At 39.5% G+C, this 20,164-nt stretch overlaps 1 protein-coding gene across 4 annotated transcripts in view; it reads left to right on the top strand.

Annotated features, from left to right (window-relative positions):
* The window catches only part of MCTP2 (multiple C2 and transmembrane domain containing 2), a 264,931-nt gene that overhangs the window by 122,333 nt on the left and 122,434 nt on the right, over positions 1-20,164 (top strand). For 2 of the 4 annotated variants that reach the window (XM_054257201.2, XM_002749091.6), the window contains exons 9-10: positions 9,811-9,975; positions 12,145-12,275. In XM_054257201.2, the coding sequence (XP_054113176.1) occupies positions 9,811-9,975; positions 12,145-12,275 (296 nt within the window). Of the gene's footprint in view, positions 1-9,810; positions 9,976-12,144; positions 12,276-20,164 lie in introns of those variants that run through there. The other 2 variants (XM_017973284.4, XM_008998354.6) reach the window with 2 other exon arrangements.

Below are 20,164 nucleotides of genomic sequence, written 5' to 3'. Positions count from 1 at the left end.
TGCCCATCCTGAGTATACATGTTTAATAACATCCTAGATAAATACAGTTCATTGAAAGCTACTTACGCTCTTATTCAAGGCATGAAAGTTATATTTTGCTGAGAAATTCCAATTATGTTGACTTTTTGCTTCTGCGAATGTGCAGTTTCAAAAAAAAAAGTCAGGTAGTGTCTAATTTGGCTTATGGAAATTAGTCACGTAGAGACTTTATAGATACTTGATTAACAATCTGTAAAAGTAGTTAAAATGCCCTGGTCAGCCTACCTTTTGGTATTGTTTAAATGATAATGTTCTATTTTAGGATTTCCATGTTGAATTTAATATTATGTAATAATTTGACATAAAGAAGATTACTTAGCTATGAGTATCGAAAATTTTACTAGTCCCAAGTAATGTATTACCTAAAAACATAATTGGATTTTTCACCTAAATCTTTTTCTTAACTTTATTTAGGTAATTGCTTCTTAATGCTATAAATCTATAATTTTACGTCATCTAAAAGGTTCCTGGATGGCTTTTGTAGATTCTTTTTTTCAACTGTTTTCTTACTATTCTTCCCTGGATTTCAGTGTAGTAAATACAATGAGATTGCCTTTAAAAAATAGGTTCAGGTTTCACTCAAAAGCCTTTTGAAATGGGCATTAAATACAAGTTGGGAATTTGATTTAATAGGGTTGGATTAGACACCTAGCTCTCTTGATGCATTGACTGTATACGATCTTTAGTGTGACTAGATTTGTTTCCAAGCCTTAGTTCTCTCTTTTCTAATTTGTGTAACAATTAGAGAGCTAAAAAATATTAATGTTTTATTTATCTTATATCAAATAGTCTAATATAAAGACAAAAAAAGCAATGATGAAAAATGGCTTTGACAAATTACTGATTGTGTTCAGAAACTGCACAAATTCTCTCTCTCACACATACACTCACACCCCCCCACACACACACCCCTGCTAATATTTGGGTGTATATAGGCGTTATGTCTGACTACAATAGCTATTCAGTTACAGATTTTCTTTACTTTAGATGAATTTTCACTGAGATAAGCACATACTCTTACATAGCCTCTCTTTTGACCCATTGTTGTAAGTATTAATATGTCTGCTGTCTAAATAAGAGACATGAATTATACTACTGTCGCTTTTTTTTCTGTGTGAAATTAATTAACTAGTGGTGACAATTGTTGGCCTGTTTGGTTTTATGGTTTTTTATTTTGGTTCCTCTGTTACTGCAAAGGCTGACCTCTGCAAGCTACATTCTCTAGGTGCTCCTATCAGTTGGCCTTGACCTGGCTATGTACACTGAGAGGACAGTCATAAAATTTGGAGGGAATGAATTCCCTCCCCCTCCCCCCCTTCCCCTTCCCCCATCCTTTCTCCTTTCCCTCCTTCTCTCTCCATCTCCCTCTCCTTCCCCCTTCCCTCTCCTTCCCCCTCTCCCTCTCCTGCCCCCTCTCCCTCTCCTTCCCCCCTCCTTCCCTCTCCTTCCCCCTCTTCCTCTCCCCCCTCCCCCTCCCCCTCTCGTTCCCCCCTGGTTCCCCCTCCCCCTCTCATTCCCCCTCTTCTCCTTCCCCCTCTCCTCCCTCTCCTTCCCCCTTCTCCCTCCCCCCTCATTCCCCCTCTCCTTCTCCCTCCATCTCTTCATCTCCCTCCCCCTCTTCCTCCCCCTTCCCTCTCTCTCTTCCTCCTCTCCGTTTGTTTCCTTCTCCCCCCTTTTCCTCCCCCCACCTCCTCTCCTTTATCTCCCCTCCCCCTTTCCCCCATTCCCTCCTCCCCATTTCCCCCTCTCCCCCTCCCTAGACTCCTGATTGGCCTTTGTAGATTATTTTCCTCTTCTCCTCCCACTTTCCCTCTCCCCTCCCCCTCTTCTCTCTTCCTCTTCCCCTCCCCTCTCTTCCCTCCCTTTCTCTCCTCTCCCTCTTCTCTCCTCTCCCTCTTTTCTCCTCTCTGTCTCCTCTCTCGAATGAACTGCTCTTTGACCAGAGCCCAGGTGAGAACTGGGAGGAAGTTTTCTGATTGCTTTGTCTGTAGTCATATATCTTTGGGTTGAAAAGGAGCTACTCAAAGATGCCCCTTTTCTCATCATCTAGGTAAATGCCCTCTCTCACTGTACCACTTTCTCTAATTGAACTCACATGTCTTATTTCTGTCAGCCCAGGAAGGTAGTATAAGTAAAACCTTCTTGTAGGAGGAAACATGGTCCATTTGAGGAATTAAAAGAAGTGTGGTGTACCTGGAATTATTCCCCAGTTAATAAAATGCTTTTTGTTTGCTGTACTGTTTTTTGGTTCTCATACATTCTTCACTGAATTCAAATGCCCCTTCCTAGTAACACCTTTTACTTTTTTATTGTCTCAGTTAAACTCAAAGGATGGGAGAATTGTATACCCAAAACAGCCACATTTATCTATGTGCTTATACATCTATCTCTATCTGCTTGTCTGGTTTCCATCTGTGATCTAACGTAGCTAATTTATCTAATTTATCAGATGAGATTGGGTGCCTTCAGGGTGGTATGACCATAGACAATCTATCTAATTTATCTACCTGTTTCTATCTGTCATCTGTCTCTATTTAATCTATCATCAATCAATCAAATCAATCAATCTCAATGTGGCACTGCACTGACCCACTGCTGAATGTCTTAACCCTAATTCTTCTGCTGCCTTATTATGAATTCTAGGTCAGTATTAACCTGGACAGATATCGCAGGCAGAAATCCTTGCATGAGAATATATGTACAGTCTTTAACTATTTTTTAAAATCTTCTCTTAATAACTTCTAGAGGCTTTCCTCCTTCCTGGAAGCTGTATCCATGTTTAGGTGAAGCTATCAACTCATGAGAACTTTCAAAGCCCTTATGTACTCTGTACCAGAGGGACAAAGGGACTGTCTTCTTTAACATTTCATCGGATCTCTCCTCTCAATGATGTTTGGCTCCGTTTTGCCTCCAAACGTCTAATTGAGCACATACTCTTATGGTAGAACCCATTTGGATACAAAGAGGAATCCGAATTGGCGAGCATCAGAATGGATGAGCAGGTAGGAGAGATGAAAAGTAGTGATGGGGGTATGCAAGGCATGCAATGAGATCACCATCCATCTTGGCCTTGCAGGTGGGTGGAGTGAGTTGGTCACTGGTCTCTGTGTTGTGCTCAGGGAAGCTCATCAAATGAGAAGGAGGATGAAATGAATGGAAACATTTCAGAATAGAATAATGTGGCCTATGGTAAGAGCTCCAAACTATTTGTCATAGGGCTTTAACCAACTTGCTTTTCATTGTGTCCCCTGGACAAGCCGCAGCTGGTAATGGTTAGAAATCCAACTTCCTGGCTCCCTTTGTTACTTCTTCAATCAGAAACTCTGGGAATGAGGCATAGACATCTTTGAACAAGGCTTCCAGGTGACTGTCAAGCACCTTCAAATTTGAGAAGCACTGGGAAGGACTAGGGTACACAGAAGGATGCTGAGAATTGTAGGACTAGGGGACACAGAAGGATGCTAGGAATTGTAGGACTAGGACATACAGAAGGATGCTAGGAATTGTAGAACTAGGGGACACAGAAGGTTGCTAGGAGTTGAAAGACTAGGAAATACAGAAGGATGTTGGCAATTGTAGGACTAGGACATACAGGAGGATGCTAGGAATTGTAGGACTAGGGGACACAGAAGGATGCTAGGAATTGTAGGACTAGGGGACACAGGAGGATGCTAGGAATTGTAGGACTAGGACATACAGAAGGATGCCGGCAATTGTAGGACTAGGGTATACAGAGGGATGCTGAGAATTGTAGGACTAGAGTATGAAGAAGGATGCTGGGAATTGTAAAAGAAGCAGGAGATGTAAGGAAGGACAGGCATTGCAGGCCGTGACTCTGGCTCCTAACCCTAAGGTGATGGAGGTGGGCTAGGATGAAGAGGTGAGGCAAGAGAGGTACTTTGGGTGCAAAACATAAAAAGGCATCCGGGGCCAGGTGCAGTGGCTCATGCCTATAATCCTAGCACTTTGGGAGGCTGAGTCGGGTGGATCACTTGAGGTCAGGAGTTCAAGACCAGCCTGGCCAGCATGGTGAAACCCCATATCTACTAAAAATACAAAAACTTAGTCCGTTGTGCTGGTGCACTCTTGTAGTTCCAGTTACTTGGGAGGCTGAAGCTGGAGAATTGCTTGAACCTGGGAGGCAGAAGTTGCAGTGAGCTGAGATAGCACCACTGCACTCCAGCCTGGGTGACAGAGCAAGACTCCATCTCAAAAACGAACAAACAAAAGGAATCCAGGCTGAGGCAACAGCCCTGCACTTGGGGAACCCTGAGTCTCACTGCTTCACTCTACACTCCCAGCACTGGGTAGGGGTGCTTATAAAATATTTTAAGTAAAAAAGGGACATAGAAAAATAGAGAAGTGAAGGCTAGCAGGATTATACAAGTAAATCAAGAAATACAAGATGATTAATAGTATTGCACATGAGCCCAGCATTTAACTTTGAGCTTCCTCAGGTCAGGGCAATAAGAAAATCTTGTGGAATCACATGGCTTTTTTGTGTTGTTTTGTCTCTTAATTTCTTTTTAAATAGTAGGAAATGTATCAGAAGCATTTCCCTAGTCCTAAAATCTGACAGTCATTGGGTATGTATAGTCTTTCATTTTTTAAGTCTTCTCTTAATCTGATTTTTATTTTTAAGTACAAAAATGGAGTGACAATTTTATCTTATAATTAAAAAATACTAAATTGAATGCAAAGCTTTAATAGCTAATGTGTTTGTACACACAGATCATTCATAGCTCTGGAACTGACACTGTTTTTATCTACAAGTATAAATCGCAACTCCTGTGGACTTTTACAAATGGGAAATTTAAAAGGTTTTTTTCCATAGTCTCATGCAAGGATTTCTGTGTGGTTGTAGGATAATTTATGGGTCCAGTATCCTCTTCAGATGATAGAGAGGAGCTGCAGAGGAGGATTTTCCCTGGGAGCCTGTTGCATGGGTGTATGGATCTTCTCATGTCATGCAATAAAAGCTGTTGACAAGGAACAGTAGTTTTACATGTTGAAAAAGCTTGAAAGGAATATTTCAGTGAAACATTTTATAGGCTCAGTGTTTTCTCTTGGTTTTCGAAGCAGTGGTCAACATAGTTGGAATCTGACTTTACTACTTTTTTTTCCTACTAAGTTGATTTTTTTTTAATGCATTTGTTTCCATCGACTACTTACTTTCCCACAATGATTTAGGAAAATTAATGAGAGTCAAAATGGGATGGATTGACACTGTGGGGACACTGATAGGTTTATACTTCTGTCCCTGAGGCGATGTATGAAGCACCAGTACCTTATTTGGCACCTAGGAGGTATGCTCTGGTCAGTGCCTTTTCTTCCCTCTTTATTGGTTGACTGATTGGTATTTTGCTATACATGAGAGGACATTTTGGATAATTATGTCATGGGTATTGCTTGGCATAGTCAGTTGTGGAGTGCCACCTAGCTGAATGTCACCTTGCTTTTGACAGCCACAGGCTGTGCTTCAGCTCCTGACTTCTTCATGTGCTCCTTTTGGGATTTCTTTTCTCCTGACCTCTCTGCCACTCTTCCTGGCCTGGAAGAGATAAGAGGCATCGAGCTGACCTGTCCATCCTCCCTCAGTTTCCTTTGCCGCCATGCCAAGGAAAAGGGAGACTGGAATTCACTTCACTATCTCCCCAGCATGTTCCCAGGCCACAAACATCAAATAATGCATGCCACCAAACTGTAGTCCCTTTTGTGTATTCCAGCAGTGACAGCATATTCACTGTTTTTAGAATGTATTCCCAGGTCAGAAATTTAGGAGGATTCTCTACCTGTTTGAATCCACCAGGTGTAATTTTAGTCTCGCTCCAAAGTTTCTTCCCTTCCTGCCTTGGGATTGTCATGAATGAGAAGTAAATTAGTGTTTTCAAAGCACTTTTACAGAAGTTGAATCTGTTTCTAAGGTGCACAGCACACCTTGTTTTCACTGTGAATAACCAGCCAGTGTGCCTTAGATGGAAGTCACCTTTTCTGTTTTAGAAGAATGGGTGGGGATTCGGTGAGGTGGGGACTGAGAAAGACAGAGCAGATGAATGAATCAACATAGGAGTAGCAAAAGGTCTGATTCTTTGGGAGGAAGGAGAAAAATAACAAAACCCTGATGTACTATATTGTATCCATTATGTCTGCTGTGAAATTAGGGTCAGAGCCCCAAAACTTTTCACTATCTCCTGGTGTCTGTCTCAGTTCAGGTGGGGTGGGTTCCTCCTGTGATGGGTCATTTCCTTCTCTCTCTTCACATTCTAGGCTGCATTAAGATGACAAATTTCACATAGAGGCTCGGGCACAGGCATGAAAACCTAAGCTGTTCAGCTGAGTGAGTGCAGATGAGTCGATTTATTGTGAGGAGAAAAAGGGGTGTTTGCAGAGCACAAAAGATTTTTGCAAGCCCAGCTCTGCAAGAGAGCACACATTAGATGGCCCAGGCCCTACCCCCAACCCCAGACTTCCTGGTCTGAAGCCTCATCAAACCTATCAAGTATGGGGAAGAGAAATATTAAAAGAATTAGGAGACTTATTTAAAGTACACACACCTCCTCCAGAATGTGTGTCTCACAGATGAAACTTTATTTGAGAGAGAACCTTATAGCGGTTTGCAGAAATATTTGGGGTGGAATAAGTAGAATAAAGGTCTTGTGTTCTTTTCTATCTGTGAACTCTGCAATAAATACTTCTCCTGCCCTCCCTTTAGGAGGGGGGAACAAAAATCTTGGACGGCAGAGAGCAAGTCCATCAGATCAAACATGACTGCGTTAAATACTAAAATGTTCAAAGTCCGACTGAGATAGATAAAAGCTTTGATGGAAAGTGGATATTTCCCAGGGACATTACAAGCAATAATCCAGATGTTATGGCGTAATGCAACGAGTGTCCGTGGATAGATCAGGAGCTCCAGCCAAGCCGCGCCTGATACAGGCCTCAGCCTTGCCCTCCCATGCTGTTCCGCCATATGGAACCGATCTCTAGGCCCCCTTAATAACCAGCTTTGGATTCCATTTTCACAGAGCTCATAGAGCTAAGTGGAGCTGTTTTATGGACAAGTTAGATAGAAGCCTTTCCAAGATAAACATCCAATTTGAAATGAGGACATACCAAGCTGCAAAATTATTTTAGGGCATATTTCATGGAAGTGCTGCCATTTTTCTTAAGCAATTGCCAGACTGTAGGATGCCCTTTGATCTTTTGTGGACATTACTCCCTTTTTTATAAAAAGGATTTTGAAATAGTTGCAGTGTTTAGGGAGGAGTATATCTGTCGGAACTTTGAAGCATGGCCGTGGGACAGGTCATGCTTTAGCTTGTTGGTTGGCAAGTCAAACTTTAAGAAGAAAAAAAGCAAAAGGAAGCATTGAGGCAGGATATATGAATCAAAATCTCATTTTTGTTTTAAAGGTAGAAGTTTTTAGCCCATGTATCTAATAAGCTAAAAAAATGTATTAAATACATCAATAGCTATATAGACGTTTATAGATATATGTGCATATATGCAGATACATCTATTTATATATTGTGATGGCGTGAGTTTATGACCAATATATAATCACTTAAACTGTTTAATAAACTTTTATTGAGTATGTCATATCTGGAATATATTATTTTTATATAAAACAAAAATAGTAATCATATATTATTCCAGATGGAACACATTCAATAATAAAAGTTTATGACATAGTTAAAATATTCCTATATGTATATTCTCATATGTATACAAATATATATATATGAAATAAGAAGGAATTACTCATGTTCACCAGAGAAGAGGGTATTTCTTTCCTTTTAAAATTCTTTCCTCATTTGCCCCTTCTGTTCTGTCTTGGCACCTGCAAAATCTGTGTGCATGTGTGCATGTGTGTGTGTGTACGCGCACACGCACGCATGCGCGCACGTGGGTGCGCGTGTGTGTGTTTTAAGAGAAAAGCTGCATGGATATTGATATGGTCAGACTTTGTGTCCCCACCCAAATCTCATCTTAAATTGTAATCCTTATAATCCCCACTTGTCAAGAGAAAGACCAGGTGGAGGTAATTGAATCATGAGGGCAGTTTCCCCCATCCTGTTCCCATGCTAGTGAGTTCTCACAAGATCTGATGGCTTTATAAGGGACTCTTTCTACTTCACTTGGCACTTCTTCCTGCCGCCTTGTGAAGAAGGTGCCTTGCTTCCCCTTCACCTTCCACTGTGATTAAGTTTCCTGAGGCCTCCCCAGCCACGCTGCACTGAGTCAATTAAACCTCTTTCCTTTATAAATTATCCAGTCTCAGGCAGTTCTTTATAGTGGTATGAAAATGGACTAATGCTGATATGAAGTTTGGGAATATGTGTTTTCTTGAATGTATTTTGTTTAAGGTTGTCACGCATGATCAAAATACCTAGTGTGGCATTGTTGCATCATTTATTAAGAGTGGTAGAGTGGCCTGGGTTCGATGAGGTAAGCTGGTCTCTAATGTCTGTGGAACTGACATACCATTTGTTGTGATAAATCGTGACTAACGGGTGTCCGAGCAAATTGGTGTCTAAATGATCTGGAAGATATAGTTTGCGATGACAGCAATGAATATATAGTGTTAGAAATTCATTGCTCGACGATGATGCTCAGCACCATTTACATTCTTCAGCCCATTTATTTCTCCTTCAATAAAGAAGCCTATGCTTGTGCCATTTCACTTATTGAACGGACAACGTAAATGAACTCTGCTAACTAAATGCAGCATGTGGATCATGTGGGGTCCCAACTGAGACAAACTAACCATGAAAAGACATGGTTGAGACCATCAGGGAAATGTGAATGTGCACTGTGTAGTTAATATATTAAGCAACTTACAGTTAACGCCATTGAGTGTGATCACAGCAGGATGGTTATGTAAAAACAAATAGGGATCTGGGTTTAAGATATTTCAGCCAAAAAACAGTGAAGGCATAGGTAATACAAGATTTGGAAGACAGTGAATCTGGTGGTTAAGTACTTGGAGATTTAATGTACTGTATATACTCTTCTCTTTACCTTTGTGTATGTTTGAAAATTTACATACTGGAAATTAAATGATGAAGTGTGGCTACTCTGTTTTCAACTTAATAACAGGACCTTTGCTTTTTCCTACAAGGTGTATGTGAATGTGAGGATTATAATTTAGAAAAGGAAATAAAAGTTAGGTTACTAAACCCCTCCTGGGTCCCAGGTGCAGTGAGATGTACTTCATATACTCCCTTCCCCACTACCCTCACCCCAAGGCTCTATTTGGAGTTGCAAATCTTACATGGTATAGGGCTTTTGGTTGTAGCCCAAGGAATAAAGGGAAGTGGGGACAGAGTCAAATGTGAAGGATAAATTCAGAGTCATTATTTCTGAATGCCCAGAGGTAGTTTGCTTTCTTGCAAAGCATACCTGGTTTTTGTATAAGATCTCTGGTCCCAGAATGCCTTTCTTCCTCTCAAACTATTAAAATAGCTAAAGGCCCATTTGAAGGAATCCCACCAAAGAGAGCATCTGGCTGGGAGTACAGACCAGTGCCAAATCAAAGTGTTGCCTATACTCATCCTTCTCTATATTGTTACAGCCGCAAAGCTTGAGAAGGAAGTCACATAACTGTGACGGCAGGTTTGCAAAACCAGTGAAAAATAATACTTTTCCCCAGGCAGGGAGGGATTTTTTTTTTTTATAATCAAATATTGAACGTTGGAATTCCAATGATCACCAAAGTCACTCTCAGGAATTATAAGCAAGTTTACATGTCATCTTTATTTTTTGCTTTAGTCCTCTTTGATACGCAATCTACGGCTCTCTGAGTCCTTGAAAAAGAACCAACTCTGGAACGGGATTATAAGTATAACTCTGTTGGAAGGGAAGAATGTCTCAGGAGGAAGCATGACAGAGTTGTTTGTCCAGTTAAAATTGGGAGATCAGAGATACAAAAGTAAGGTAAGTTCTATCTTCCCATAAGGAGAGCAGTATCTTTAAAATGAAGAAAAATTAAAAACTGTTTTCCACTTTAAATTTTACGAAAGTAGAAATAATTTCTGTTCAGCCCTCATAACTACATCAGGGACCAGGAAACGAAATAATTATATAGATGCAGTCAATTAATGCAGGTAATGTTTTAATGGCTTAGTGTAGTTCATTATAATATAGTAAACCAGAGCTAGAGAAAGCTGCTTAAATCATATATTTGGATGCATGACTTATTTTCATTTTGAAAATAAGCAAACTGTGTTTCATAGAATGTGGGAAAAGCATAACTAGTTTTCAAAATGCTGCAAAGTAGAATAGCATAACGTGATATTTGGGTTAAAATACGTGAGATAATTAAAAACATTTTCAGGATTATATACCCTTTGCTTTCTCTTGCTTGCTAGTCTTTACACCAAAAATAGTATCTAGTGCTGCTGCGTTTTTTTTTTTTTTCTGTGATTAAACATAACGATAAACTATCCAAAGTATTAAAAGTGATTTATTTTAAATGAAAGTAATGGCATTTTTAACTGTCTTTAAAAATAATTCATCCTATTCTGGCGATCCAAATTCCATTTAATTTTTAATCTTAGTAATTTGGTGTGGATTTTATTTTAAAAACTATAGTCTTTAAACCATGATAATTAATTAGTTTTACATAACTGTCAGACAGGAATATTTCCTATTTATGGATTGAAGGAGCACTGGAGCACTTAAATCACTTGCCAAAAGCCACATAGGAAAAAAAAAAAATCAGTGGACGATTTTGAAAATAGACCTGAGGATATTTGCAGTTTGGACTTTCTAGCATCGAGGATGTAGCAGATACAGACAAGTTGGAAAATGATTTTGGGAGATACGAGGTTGTGCGCACTGCCCAATTTTCAGTGCAGAATCAAATATTAGATGTCATTTACTGTAGCACAAAGTAGAGAATTGAGGCTCATGTTGAAGAATAGTTTACAAAAAATGTGAAAATTGAGGGCTTGTTATGACGGAAGTATGCAGATAATTATTTTAACCAGGTAATTTCAGGCTGTGCCACACAGTGAGGGTATCCAGGGTAACCGTATCTCTCTGCGAAGATTCCTTTAGCTTGCCAGGGTCAGACTGAGGCTTTATGGAAAAATTATTCATTGCTAAGCACACTTAGCCCTTTGGACTAAGGTGAAGTGTAGAATTAGTGCAGTGTCTGCTACCTTCACCCTTCAGGAATACTGCATTTAATTTGTAGTTTAACGCCCCCCCCCAACCTAGTTTCTAAATTATGTGATCCAGTATATTAAGCCTGATGTGAAAAACAGCTGAAATGATTTTACATGACATTGGCTGCAGCCAAAGTCTGAGTTCTCCATGTTTTTCTCATGCAAGAATAGTTGGTACCAGGATTTAATACCTGACACTGCACCCGTACAGCCTAATCCTCCGGGACCAACATTTTTGCTCACTTTGTATTCACAAATTTAGTCTCTATGTAAATGAAACAGAAATGAAAATCCTGCCAATGAACCAAACATAGAAGCAGTTTGAATCACTTTTGAAGAACACAGAAACACTATTGGAGTTTTCAAGTCAGTGCTGTTAATTTTTAGGTTTGGGTGCAGTGGAATTTGCTAGTCTTCCTCCAATTCTAGTGACTGGATTCACTAACTTTGGATTTAAAAATAGGTGGCAATACGCAAGTCGTGGATTTCTCATTTAGCGCCTCTGACAGATGTTAATTAAGACCCCAAACTGTTGATTTATATAGTTGCTAAGCTGGCACTGAATGGATATGCCAACAAAAGTGTTACTTGCATTTGATTAAGCAATTAGTGTGATCTCCTGTAAGATGTCTGTTGATATATGTCCACTGTATGCGTGTGTATATATAATTTATGGTTTCTCGTGAGGTAACAGTATTCCTTGTAACTTGGTGGATAAATTATTGGATCCAGTGGGCAGCTAAGAGAATAGTAATGTTTTGCCAATTCTTGAACCCACCAAGTCCCTTTCCTTCTAAAAAGGGAAGTTTACCTTTATAAGGGGTGAGGTCCATCATCTTGATTTCCTGCAGTTTAATGATGAAATTAATGTGTAGCTTCTGTAGCAATGAATGACATTTTAAGAAAATAAATACTATAACTGCATGTTTTCTAGACACTGTGTAAGAGTGCAAATCCGCAGTGGCAGGAACAGTTTGACTTTCACTACTTCTCTGACAGGATGGGCATTTTGGACATTGAAGTGTGGGGAAAGGACAGCAAAAAGCATGAGGAACGTCTGGGCACGTGAGTCGCCTCTGCTTTCCGGTGGTGGGAGCTTGTTTCTGCACGGGGCTGGTTCTGAGAGATGATCTTTATCTGTTAAGGGCTGAGGGCACTACCTTGCATACCCCACCCCAGAGTGCCATCAGTGAGCTGGATGGCCAGTCCTAACTGGGGGAAAGTTTGCTTTGTGTTTTTGTTTGTTTCATTGGGAAATGTCATTCGATATTGATTAAAATAGGGCATGTAAGGAATTACCTAAAGAAAGTTAATCTGCCGTCTCAGACTGTGTGAAACATTTTATGTAAGTTTCCAATATACCCTATAATTTTGGTTTTGCTACCTACTGACATGTTATATAATTCAGTAAAGGTCTAAGTAAGCCTAGGTGTTCCCATGATGGAAACATTTTGCTGTCCTAAGGAATGGAATTTGAGGCCAATTCTATTTTCTCTTATTTCTTTACTTCTGGACCCTCTCAACTTAATTGAGACACTCACATGTGTAATGAACAATAATATCAATAGGATTGCTTCTTCCTAGAGTTGTGGTGAAAAATGCAATGGAATGAGGCATCATAGGTGCTATAACTGGCATACAGTAAGCAGGAAGGAAATGCTGGTAGAAGCACAGATCATCTTTGAGCTTCAAAAAGCACTTTGAGTTAGTGATATCATGCTCATTTTATAGATGATGAAATGGAGCTTCAGAAGTTTAGACATGACTTGGCCTTGGACTTAGTCATGAGCTCCAGAGTCAGGATTTTCTGTTTTCAAAGACCAAGTAGTTTTCTCCATCAAATCACTTGCCTTGTGTTCATTCTGTACACATACCATTTGTGCACACATCTTCAATTTAGAACACAGATGTCAAATGAGATCCCAACCACTATGGAGTGTCTTTTTCAAAGCTGGATCCTGGATTCAGAGAGATACCTTAGGGTCACCCCTTGAGGGATGGGAAGGCCTCCTAGCCACCTCTTCTCTGTGGCCAGAGCATCTCAGCTTTTGCCTGTGCTCTATATTGGGATTCTATCTGAAGAAAGGGTTTTGTTGCTGAAAAATAAAGATTGAAAACCGTCTATCTAGTAAAAACCCCTTCAATTTACAGATGAGATGCAAAGGCCCAAGGAGGTCAATTTTTTTTTTCATCAGCAAGGTGTTTAGAAGCATGTACAGGTTGAGACACAGCTTATTCAATACCTGTGCAGGGCTTTTTCTTGGTAAAATACTTATCACAGTGTCTGACTGCTTGTTGTCATTGACTCATCCCACCTCAGTAACCTGAGATAGATGCGTGGGGAGTTCAGTACCTGTGGAACGTTGCTCCAGTGTTTCTCAATATTGGTGCCCTATTGCATAGAACTGTCTGGTATGTCGCAGGATGTGTAGCAAACCTGGCTCTCACCTACTTGATACCATTAACTTTCCTTGATGACCGTGTGGAAAACACACAAACATATGTACTCAGACACATGCACACGCAGCATGTCTTCGTTCCATAGCACATGTCCAGACACCCCTAGGGGACCAGCACTGCCCCCACTTAAGACCTCTGGCCTCACCCTCCACATCTCTGGTTGTATTACTTTGCACCATCTGCACATCCGTAATTCTATGCATGTCTGATAGATTGTAGTCATTGCTTCCTGGCCACCTCCCAGCCAGGTGTGCATTTAGAAGCAGAACCACTTCCTCTGGTCCAGTCTTTCGCAGACATGGCCTGTCGGATGACTGCCCTGACCTCGTCTCTCACTTCTCCACCTGCACAGGGTAACTGAGATAGCTCAGGTACTTCTCAGTATCTCTGATGTTGTCACCACTGTGATATACCGGGACCCTGCCAATACCGATGGTGGGAGGATTTGAAATTTTGTGCTAGTTCGAGGAGCAAAGATCAGTTACGCAAATGCAGAGAACTCTGTGTCCCAAATGTCATCTGGACAGTGGGAACTGGGGCCTCCTGTGATGAATGGCCAGCGTGTTGTTTTAGTAGGTGCAAAGAATAATGCCCTTGCATTTCACAAGTCATTGTGCTGTCATGCTTCCTTCACATAATAGGAAACGCTTTTCCAAATGAGTGTTGGGTTGCTTCACAGAGACAAAAAAAGCAATTTAAGATGTCCCTTGTAATCCATGTTTTGTCATTTGGGCATTCATTTATTATTTTAGCTATTTCCTGTTTGTAACTGAGATGTATACCTGTCTTAGTGGTCATTCTGTTCTTCCTCTTCATGAATTTTAAAGAATTTTTTTTTTTTTTGGTATCCTTTTCCTTTTTCCTCTCCTGTAGTACACAAGATAACAAAAGTATCTCTTGGGAGCTGGCTCCACTGCTTTACCCTGCAGCGAACTTGCAGGTGGGGGATATCTATGATAAAATATCGGCTGCTTCTCAGACTGAAAGATGGAGCTAGCATAGGCACATCATTGACATGCTACTTACAGTTCCTTCTTCATGGCTATTGTTTAAATATTTAAGGTTTTTTTTTTTTTTTTTTTTTTAAAACACATTTTCTTTGCTTTGTGATTTTCATTCTAAGGCCCAGTTTTTTTATTTTCCTACTGTGGGGAAAGCCTTTTGCATCAGAGGCACACTGCTGGTGCGAATGTTTCTTAACTGTTTCTTCTCCAAGGCCTGTCTCATGATTTGTTTTTGGATAAAACTTTGATGTTCATAATGGAACATTGGAATTAAAACTCTGGTTGGACTGTCTGGGGAAATTCTCTTCAGGGAAGCCATGTAGGCAGTTCAGTGGGAGGGAAGGAACGTCAGCTCTGGGGTCACCCATCCTGAGCTTGCTGATAATCACACCTGCTCACTGTGACACTCAGACAGTGGATTCCTGTGGAGTCTGGCTCTGTATCTGTAGAATGGGCTCACTGGCCAACTGGCAGGGTCATTGTAGCTGGCAGCAACAACGTCTGCTTGACATTGTTTATTCCCTTGCACATGCTGATGGTAGGTATTCATTAGTATCACTAACTTTGAGATTGTTCAGTATGCAAACTACAGGTCCTCACACCTTGGCAACTCAAATTACGGAATTTGAGAAAATAAGATATGACTAGTAAAGTTCAACGTATTTTTTTTCTCCAAAATAGCATATAACTTTTTGGTACTTTTTAGTAAAAGCGAGCAGTGACCATCATCAAGGACATGGTAGGAGGGACATCCATGGATGGAAGGGTTGTGCAGGTCAGCCCGAACAATACTGAAGTTTTATAACCATGTATGACAAGGCTGGAGTCGTGGTTGCTCTTTGTAGAGAAATCACATTGGCATGAGTAGGCTGTTAGCTTGGTGATGTTTAAAACGTGGACCTGCCCAGTAGGTCCCTCCTCCAGGCTCTCCTGAGTCATGTGGGTCTTGCTGACTTTTCCTTGTTCCATAGTCCACCTACCTGCAGGTTTTCCCTGAGCCACAAGTAATTCCTAAAATCACTGGGGCTGGTGAAGTGAAGGTGCTGGGGTAAGATCCATTATCCCCTGAAACTGTGTTGCCTACTGATTCCAGTGTTTGTTCATGGGCAAAACAAGCAAAAAAAGCATCTGATCTTGAGTAGAAACAGTGAGCTTTTAGGGGAGAGTAAGACATAAAGCTGAGTGTCACTGGCTCCAACTTTTAAACAAAATGTCAAGAGTATGAATAGAGAGTAATATAGATGATTCCATTTTGAGCCATTTCAAAGTAATCATATCGATTTCTTAAAGTATATCTTATATTTCAAGGTTATTCTAGAGATTAACTCATTATAGAATATTCCAGACTTAATTTAGTTTGGAAAGGTTGAGAGTGGGAACCCACCAGCTCATTTGGACTAGCCTGCCTCAGCACCCCCAGGTGGTGCTATATAAAATGGCTCTGACGTTCTACCAGTTTATTAGTGGCTCTGAGGCAGTGAAAACTCTGGGCTGGAGTATTTCTCTGGACAAATTGCACCCTATGTTGTTGATCTGCTTTTACAGCCAGGCTTGACACATTCACCATTTTCCCCCTGTTCTCCAGCTTCCTTAGCCTCTGAGATTTACAGCTTTTAAAACTCTAGCACTCTTTTCTGGCCCTTGTCTTTAAGTTAAAAGCTGACCAGTCTGTAATATAAAACATAGAATTATGGTAATGAATAAAAGGTTAAAAGCTATCATGGCAAGTAAAACTTGGGCAGGTTTGCCTGACTGATATAGTAAAATTATGTGTTGAATTAAAACATTAAAATGCTGTGGGATTAATGGAGAAAGACAAGAACGGGAGGTCAGAAACAATGCTAAATCAGCACATTAATTGTCTGTGGGAGAGGGTGGCTCTAATATATTCCTATTGCAGGAAAGGGGGAAAAAGTAATTTAGTCTGTTTTCTTCAGGTGAGTAGAACAATGGCATTTTACATCTGAGAGGCACCTAGTAAATACGTTTATTTCAATTCCTCTCCTACAGAGGGGAAGAAACAGAGGCGGCAAAAGATTTAGTTCACAAAAAAACACTACGCTTTGGAGTTTTTGACTTTATGAGCTTTGTTACGGCACTGGCACTCTTTGTGCATTCAGTGTGTATTCAGCAAATGTAGAGCACATCGTGTGTCGGCAGAAGGCACAGTACAAGGATTCAGTGGACAATGACACAGAAAAGGCTGCTGAGCTTGTGCACAAAATCTTGGGCTACTACAACGAAGCAGGCAGTGCCAGTAGATGGAATGAGGGCTGCGGGTCCTGGCATTGTGGATACCAGTTTGGGCACAGAAGAAATCAGGCTTCCTTGATGAACAGGGGTCTAAGCTGAGACTTGTAGGAATAGTGGTAGTTAATGAGGAGACAGGAAGAAGAGCTTTCCAGGAAGACAGCGCAGCATAGGCAAAGGCTTGGAGAACAGAGAGAACTTTCCCTCCGAGAACCTTGATGGGGTGAAAAGATCAATGGTGTCACATGATAAGGCTAGACAAGAGGGTAGAGGGGAAGGCACTAAGCCATTGGATTCCGTGTCCTGCAGATGAACAATGGGAGTTCCTTTCTAGGCACGAACACAGCAGTGACTTGGCTATTTTGATCCCATAATGTAAATGTTGTTGTTGCAGTGGAGCTCCTATTGATTGAATTTTTTTAAAAGTTGACGTTGGAATATAAATTTCCGGGTCACCCCAGGGCCAGTGTGTTGTACCTTCTGAATGACCGTCCAAAGACACTTAGTCCGTTTGTGTGTGAAGTCATACATGATGCCACCGGAGCAAACCAAATTGGTTCATGCTCATTGATTGAATTCCATATATAGATACCTCGAGTGTGTGTTTTCCATATTGTTTCTATCAGACAGAAGAGAGCAATTTTTATAGGTTTTCTTGCTTTATCCATTTCATTGGATATTTTGACCAGAGTTTTTGGGCTATTGTGAGTTAAAATATTGACATTAAAAAAAAAAAAAGATGTGTAATTCACCACCACTAATTACAAGTATTTCTGTAGTCCAAAGGTCAGCAAACCAGGACTTGTAGGTGAAATCCATATGGCTGCCTGTTTTTGTAAATAGTTTTTTTTTCTTTGGAAAAAATGTCTGTTCATTTGTTTATATTATCTGTTACTGCTTTTATGGTACAAGGGCTAATTTTAGTAGTTGCTACAGAAATCTTATGGCCCAAAAAGCAAAAATATTTACTTATTGGCCCCTTACACCTGTCTAGGTGTTAGGGAAACACTAATTCTATACCCTGCCAATAAGATGTAGCCAAAGAGAGGACAGAAAAGAGCAAGATGTTACTGGTCTTCAAGAGTGACTAGAAAGAAATAAGTGACCAACTAAATTATTTAGTATTTTTTTGCGGAAGAATCCAGTACACTAATGAAAAAGAAGAGGCCTAGGTATCTTTGATGAATGTATTATGGCATGTTTACATCTTAAAGACTTTAGATATTAGTCCTTTTGTCTTTGAGCTTCAGAAAAACCACAAAAAGCCCTTTTGTTGATCTGATATTTCTCTTTTGGAAGGTTGGATGAGTATTATGGTTAACAGTATTTGCAATTTGAGGAAAAAAGTCCTTTTGTTAAAAAAAAAATCGGCTGCTTTTCTGATAATGCAGTAACCTCTTACTAGGTTGGGGTTAGTGAAACTAATTCTTCCTGTCTCTGGCTAATGTCCTTTAAACTTCACGACAAAACTGGAGCAATGTGGGCTGGAGTTGAAATCAGTTAAATTTGAGGCCTGAAGAAGGTTTTGTATGAAATACGCTTTTTCTTTCTCCATCTTTTCTCCTCCTTCCAGAATGTGGAAATAAATGGGGACACCAGGTGGGTAGAAGAGTTACAGAATGTTATAAAAAGTCATATCAAAGGGGACTTCTAGGGTAGCTTTATATTAATTCTTAAGACACTTAGTTCATGTGGTGGGTCAGGACCTTTAAGAGGTGGGGTCATAACCCATGTGCAGAAAGACTAAGTTTTAATTTTGATTGACATGATGCGAATATAGCAGTTTAACTCATTCTTTCTGGCCATTGAGAAAGTACAGGTAAATATTTGGCTTGTTTTACTCATTAGTTATCAAGGAATGTAGACTCCATTAAGCTGATGACTAAATCATCAACTTGTTGCCTATAGGTCACGAATATCTAAACTAGAAATGGCTATTTTGCATGAAAGTATTCATTCTAGTTAAGAGACTAATATTTTTTTAATGACATAAGTGTAAAACATTCATAGTAGACAGAAGTGAGTGAAAAGCTTGTGAAAATGTGTAATTTTGAGAAGAAACCCAATATTGACTTTGCATTTCATCTGGTATGTGGTTCAGCTTTTACTTAAAATGACAAACTGCTCTGTTTCAATAAGTTGAGCACTTAAGCAGTCACCAGGACAAATTTCACAGTTATTCTAATTATGGTAATACTGCTCACAGCATTATTAGATTACTCTAGAATTAATATCAGGTTCGTTTTGAATTATCCAAGAAAAAAATGGATTAGTGCTTACTTATACATTATTTTTGACCCTGAAACGTTATTAGCTGTCAGAGCGCTTGTGTCTAAATAAATTTCGGCTGCTTAAAGAACCGACAAAACCACCATCCCAGCAAAGGAGGCAAATGTTTAAAGGACAAAAATAAATGGTCATTATTAATGGTATTACAATAATGTGCCATCAACAGGCTATTGCTAATTTGTAACAATGTGATTAGCAGAGAAAATTTCTACAAATTTGGATTATTTATTTTTTCATAAGAAAGAGCTTTATTCAATGAAAGTGTATATGACAATGTGAAATGATGCTTAGCAAAGTATAACTAAGTAGAAAAACTACTGTAGTATTGGTTAAGAATTTGTAGGGACTGACTTTATTAGAAATAAATGGCTTAAAGCACTTGACATTTCTTTCTTTCAAAGCAAATTTGGTTTTCTACTTATATCATACTTATGGTAATACAAATATTCAATAACCTATTTTTTTCATAGATAGTAATAAAATTTAACTTTAAACACTTATTGATGCAGAAAAATTGTTTTGATTCAAATCAGAGGATTACTTAAAAATACTTTTTTTTGGTAATCTGTCTCTCATAGAAATATTTGAAGAATTTATGACATAATAGCCACTTCTTCCTATAATTTGGATCACTCTTGGTAAATAGGAAATAAATGCTCACTTATAATTAATTATATAGACAATATTAGTATGTAAAATATTTTAAAATCTTATAATCTTAAAATCTTATAATAAGTCTAGTAGAGTCTTTTAATATATCTATTTGGGAAACTGATTGCAAGCTTTCTCTCAAATTTCTTAAAGTGGAAGTTTTTGTCCACATAGCCATGTGGTTCAAAATTGCTAGTGCTTTATATAGTATGTTCATTTATCTCTTTGTAATTAACTGCAAACGTACAAAGTCCATTGATGGTTTAGGGTAAAAATCTATCCTTATTGTTCATTCTGGGA

Source organism: Callithrix jacchus, chromosome 6, assembly GCF_049354715.1.
Source record: "Callithrix jacchus isolate 240 chromosome 6, calJac240_pri, whole genome shotgun sequence".
Lineage (NCBI taxonomy): Eukaryota > Metazoa > Chordata > Mammalia > Primates > Cebidae > Callithrix > Callithrix jacchus.
Note: the sequence above shows the minus strand (reverse complement) of the source record. Positions and strands in the feature narration are given on the sequence as shown.